A 5,746-nucleotide genomic window follows, 5' to 3' on the forward strand; every position below is an offset into this window, starting at 1 on the left:
CGACCGGGCTCTCCACCAATGAGGACGGAGAGGAGGCCACGCTGGCCGGCCACATGATGACCTGCAAGAACAACATCAGCAAGGCCGACTTGGAGGCCAAGCAGGTAAGGGTCAGCCCCCCTCGGGGGTCAGCCAGCTAGCTGCTGTGACCTTTGAACTCTGACCTGGTAGGAAAGGAATGGACCCTTTTTTTAAGACTGCATAGAGTTATATATATATACATCTCTCTCTCTCTCTCTCTCTAAACTAAATGTAGACTAAAAAAGTCCATTCCTTTCTACCATGTCACATCTAGTCTATTTCTCACAACTTCTTGACTCTCTTCCTCTCCCTCCCTCCCTCCCTACCTCCCTCCCTCCCCTTTTCCATCCCTCCCTCCTCCCCTTCCCACCTCTCCTCCCTCCCTCCTTCCCTCCCCTTTTCCATCCCTCCGACCTCCCTCTCTCCCTCCCTCCCCCCTACCTCCCTCCCTCCCCAGGCCCAGAATAAGCGGAAGCACGCCCAGGCGGAGTTGAAGACGAAGCAGGCGGAGGTGAAGAAGATGGACGGAGGCTACAAGAAGGACAAGGAGGCCGTCCAGGCCCTCGGGAAACACAGGGAGAAGCTGGAGGCCGAGCTCAGCAAACTCAAATACCAAGGTGTGTGTGTGGGGGGTGGATGGGGAGGGGGGTGGGTGTGGGTGTGTGGAGGTGTGTGTAGGTGGGTGGGGGTGTGTAGGTGGGTGGGTGTGTGGGGAGGGGGTGTGTGTGTGTGTGTGTGTGTGTGTGAGAGAGAGAGAGAGAGAGAGAGGACGTGGAGTTGAGAAAATACTTTTCAGATTGGACCCATATCTGGTACATCTGGCCTAGATGGTTACTGCTTCTATTTTCATTTTAGCACTAATAATAATAATAATAATAATAATAATAATAGGGTTAGGGTTAGTAATAATAATTTTATGTAAAAAAAACTAGGGGTGTAACGATACATCGATTCACATCGATGCATCGATTCATTGACTAACGATCTGATTACATCGACGCAATGTAAAAACATCGATCTATATCGTCATCTTAAAGATACACCTTTATTTTGAAATGGCACATTCTGCGTGACTGTCACCATTATATATGAGTTGCCTCTACCAAATCCGTCTAAAAAAGTCACGAGGAAAGTCCTGTCTTTCGCTTTTTAGCTTGAGGTGCGCTTGTTTTGGAATTCCATTCGCTGCAGCGGCCGCGCTCACCCCGCCCCCGTCCAGTTTCTCAACTGGATTGGACAGCGCCTTCGCCTGTCTGGGGGACATCGCTTGGCCGCGCCGTTTTGTTTCATAGGACATTAATGTTTTAAAGCTGAATATCTCTTGTTTGTGAGACTAGTGAACGGGTCTATTTTTCTTTTTGTAACAGAAGAATACTGTATAATACAATATGATTTAAATGCTGGATACCTGGAAGAGCTCACAAATAAAATGGTCAAATCATATTCTAGTTGTTTTTGTGAGTTGATAATTGTGTTAGATTGGCATATGATATCGCGTCATATCGATCATATCGTCATATCGATCTTGAATCGAATCGAATCGAAATCGTATCGTGACTGACATTGTGATATCGTCAAACATTGTATCGTCATACAAACAAATCAATATAATATCGTATCGTGATGAAGCTGGTGATTTACACCCCTAAAAAAAACGGCATTCTGGGATCTGTTGATGGGGGAGGACACTGTGAATGTTGTCTGGCTGTTCTGTGTATGAGGCTATCTGCTCATATTTACAATGGGTTATGGTTAGGGTCCTCCTGGGTTCTCAGGGGTCTCCTGGGTAGAGGGGGGGTTGGGGTGGGGAGAGAGACGGGTGGCCAATTGAGTGCCTTTGACTGTTGTCTGGGGGGGGGAGAAAAATGGTAAAATAAAAATAAATTGATCATCACTAACACCCCCCCCCTACCCCCCCCCCAGATGGGAAGGAGGAGTCCCTGCAGGACAGGAGGAGGCAGCTGAACCGTGACATCCCGGGGCTCAGAGAGACCTACGAGAGACACATGGGCCGCTTCCCCAACCTGCGCTTTGACTACAAGTACGTGACAGTAGATTTGTGTGTGTGTGTGTGTGTGTGTGTGTGTGTGTGTGTGTGAGAGAGAGAGAGCGTATGTGAGAGAGTGTGTGTGTCTGTGTCTGTAGTGAAGTGAGTGCCCCTCTAAAGTGTAGATTGGAGTGTGTGTGTGTGTGTGTGAGAGAGAGAGAGAGAGAGAGTGTGTGTGTGTGTGTGTGAGAGTGAGGGGGTGACTGATTATTTTGATAATCGATTAATCTGCCGATTATTTTTTCGATTAATCGGATACCAAAAAAAACGGAAAAAAATGATTTATTTTGCAAATTTTATTTTATGTTTTCTAAATCAGCCAGGCCTATACATATACATGTGCAAAATGAATAAGTATTAATACAAAATTATAAATAATATAAATAAAAAAGGCTTTGCTACATCAAATAGGTTTAACAACAGGCCATGGACTATATGGCGGTAGATTGTTTCAATAAAGTAGTTGAACTCTAGCTCAATACATGCATTGTTTTAGGTAATAACTTTGCTTAATGTAAAGGTCAGTAACCCAAAGTGCAATATAGGCTACAGACAAGACACTAATGTTTTTATATAACAGATATGCTCCAAAACAATGCAATGCGTCCTCTCACTCCATACAATAGGCTAGGCTACAGTCAGTGCCTCACTCTAACTCACGGGTAGCTTGGTAGGCTACCACTAGCTAGCCTTTAGCTTATCACCTCTGCTCTACCACTGACGTTAGCCAGCTAGCTAAATACACTTGTCATGCAATATTGAATTCATGAATGCGAGCAAACACTCACTGGCTATCGCATTACATTACAGTCATTTAGCTGACGCTTCGCCAGAACTCACACTAACGCATTTGCATGGAGAGCAGGAGACCATGGAAGGGCTGAGCCCAGCAGGACTTATATAATAAAACAATAGGAAGTTAGCTGTAACCCTCCTCTATAGAAACATAGTTAGTGCTCTGGTTCTCAGCACAGCTACGCAGACTACAGCTGGACGAGCAGCATAGTGACAGTCAGCTAGCGGCAGCAGCGAGCTAACCCTGCTAGCTAACTCACTAGCATGTCCTGACAGCAGACAGCAGACAGCTTCACTCTCAAGGCTTTTGAGTAGCATGATTTAAATGTAGCCGCCGCGCCGGTGTAGGTACCGGATTTTCCCACTTTTCCGGTTCCGGTCATAGGTTCTGCCCTTTCCGGCCATAGGTAGCGCTATGATTCGCTATGATTCGCGATGCCTACACCGGCCGCAAGACAGCGTGGCGTGCGTCAACAGGAAGTAGGTTTGTTATGGAAACAAAACCCGACAAAAATTCATCGGCAACGAATTTCATTATCGATTTTTATCGATTTCATCGATTTGTTGTTGCAGCCCTAGTGTGTGTGTGTGTGTATTAACCCCCTCCCTCCCTCCCTCTCCCAGGGATCCAGAGCGGGGGTGGGACCGGGGCAGGGTGAAGGGTCTGTGTGTGTGTTAACCCCCTCCCTCTCCCAGGGACCCAGAGCGGGGGTGGGACCGGGGCAGGGTGAAGGGTCTGTGTGTGTGTTAACCCCCTCCCTCCCTCCCTCCCAGGGACCCAGAGCCGGGGTGGGACCGGGGCAGGGTGAAGGGTGTGCTGGCCAACCTGATCACCGTCAGTGACGTCAGCTACGCCACGGCGCTGGAGGTGGTGGCCGGGGGGCGGCTATACCACGTGGTGGTGGACACGGAGGTGTGTGTGTGTGTGTGTGTGTGTGTGTGTGTGTGGTGGGGTGGGCGGTGTGTGTGTGTGTGTGTGTGTGGGGGGAGTGTGAGTGTGAGAGAGAGAGAGAGAGTGTGTGTGTGTGTTTGTGAGAGAGAGAGTGTGTGTGTGTGTGTGTGAGAGAGAGAGAGAGAGAGAGAGAGAGAGAGAGAGAATGTGTATGAGAGAGAGTGTGTGTGGCGTCCTCAATAGTAGACTGAATATCTGATTTTAATTCCCCCTCTTTACCCCCCCCCCCCCCACACACACACACACACACACACACACACACACCCCCAGGTGACGGGTGAGAAGCTTCTAGAGAAGGGGGAGGTGAACCACAGGTACACCATCATCCCCCTGAACAAGATCTCCGCCCGCAGCCTCAGCGACAGCGTGGTCAACTCTGCCAAGAGCCTGGTAAGGGCGCCCTGGTTACAAGGGTTCAAAGGTCAACAAAAATCTTCTAACCATTTTAAGTATACTGCTTTTTTTTAAGTATATTGGAATTTTAATTTTAAGACACAATATTTTATCTATACTACATTTTATGTACACTACATTTAAAGTACACCACATTTTAAGCACACCACATTTTAAGTACACCACATTTTAAGTACACCACATTTTAAGCACACCACATTTTAAGTACACCACATTTTAACTGCACCACATTTTAAGTACACCACATTTAAGCGCGCTACATAACTACACCACATTTTAACTGCACCACATTTTAAGTACACTTGAAAAAGAGATTTTAATCTCAAGGGACCTCCTGGTTAAATAAAGGTTAAATACTAAATAAAATAAAAATAAGGACACTACATTTTAACTACACCACATTTTTGTAGTGTACTTAAAAACAAAAATGCATTCCATTTGACATACTCTACATTTTAACACATTTAACACATTTTAAGTACACTTGATTTTAATCTCAAGGGACCTACTCGTTAGATAAAGATAAAATAAATAACTACACCACATTTTAAGTACCCTCCATCTTGCTAACCCCCCCCCTCCCTCCCCCAGTAGGGGAGGACAACGTGCACACGGCCCTGTCCCTGGTGGGCTACAAGGCGGAGCTGAGGAAGGCCATGGAGTTCGTGTTCGGCTCCACGCTGGTCTGCGACACGCTGGACAACGCCAAGCGGGTGGCCTTCGACCGCAGGGTGATGACCAGGACCGTCACGCTGGGGGGGGACGTGTTCGACCCCCAGGGCACGCTCACCGGAGGTGAGGGGGGGGCAGGCAGACACACACACACACACACACTAGATGCCACTGTGTGTCCTCCTTCTGACGGGGTTCAAGCTAAGAACTGTCTTTGTAGAATCTAACTGTGTGTGTGGTGTCTCTGTCTCTCTCGCTCGCTCTTGCTCTCTCTCTCTGTCTCTCTCTCTGTCTCTCTCTGTCTCTCTCTCTGTCTCTCTCTCTCTGTCTCTCTCTCTCTCTCTCCCTGTCTCTCTCTCTCTCCCCCTCTGTCTCTCTCTCTCTCCCCCTGTCTCTCTCTCCCTCTGTCCTCTCTCTCTCTGTCTCTCGCTCTCTCTCTCACTCTCCCCCTGTCTCTCGCTCTTCTCTCTCTCTGTCTCTCGCTCTCTCTCTCTCCCCCCTCCTCTCTTCCCCCCCCCCCCCCCCTCTCTCTCTGCGGTGCCTTTGAGGCCGGCCAGCTCTGTGTCCAGACTCCTCAGCTCCTCCTCCGCGGCTGACAAGCGCTCCTGCACCTCCCTCAGCTCCGGCAGTCTGGACAACACTGAGGCAGACTGGGCCCTGGCCCCTACAGAGAGAGAGGGGGGGGGGGGGGGGGAAGAGAGGAGGGGGGAGAGAGAGAGAGCGAGAGACAGAGAGAGAGAGAGCGAGAGACAGGGGGAGAGTGAGAGAGAGAGCGAGAGACAGAGAGAGAGAGAGACACAGAGAGACAGAGACAGAGAGAGAGACAGAGAGAGAGAGACAGAGAG

At 48.8% G+C, this 5,746-nt stretch overlaps 1 protein-coding gene across 1 annotated transcript in view; it reads left to right on the plus strand.

Moving 5' to 3' along the window:
* Nucleotides 1-5,746, plus strand: part of LOC308160900 (structural maintenance of chromosomes protein 2-like) — a gene marked incomplete at both ends in the record, with an annotated part of 13,302 nt that overhangs the window by 6,489 nt on the left and 1,067 nt on the right. Inside the window, 7 exons of the mRNA XM_080534830.1 lie at nt 1-104; nt 479-638; nt 1,945-2,062; nt 3,488-3,529; nt 3,668-3,776; nt 4,086-4,236; nt 4,824-5,035. The exon at nt 1-104 is cut by the window's left edge and continues 130 nt beyond it. Of these exons, the coding sequence (XP_080390956.1) occupies nt 1-104; nt 479-638; nt 1,945-2,062; nt 3,488-3,529; nt 3,668-3,776; nt 4,086-4,236; nt 4,824-5,035 (896 nt within the window). The remainder of the gene's footprint in view (nt 105-478; nt 639-1,944; nt 2,063-3,487; nt 3,530-3,667; nt 3,777-4,085; nt 4,237-4,823; nt 5,036-5,746) is intronic.

The sequence above is a fragment of the Nansenia antarctica genome, assembly GCF_963989245.1.
Source record: "Nansenia antarctica genome assembly, chromosome: 6".
Lineage (NCBI taxonomy): Eukaryota > Metazoa > Chordata > Actinopteri > Argentiniformes > Microstomatidae > Nansenia > Nansenia antarctica.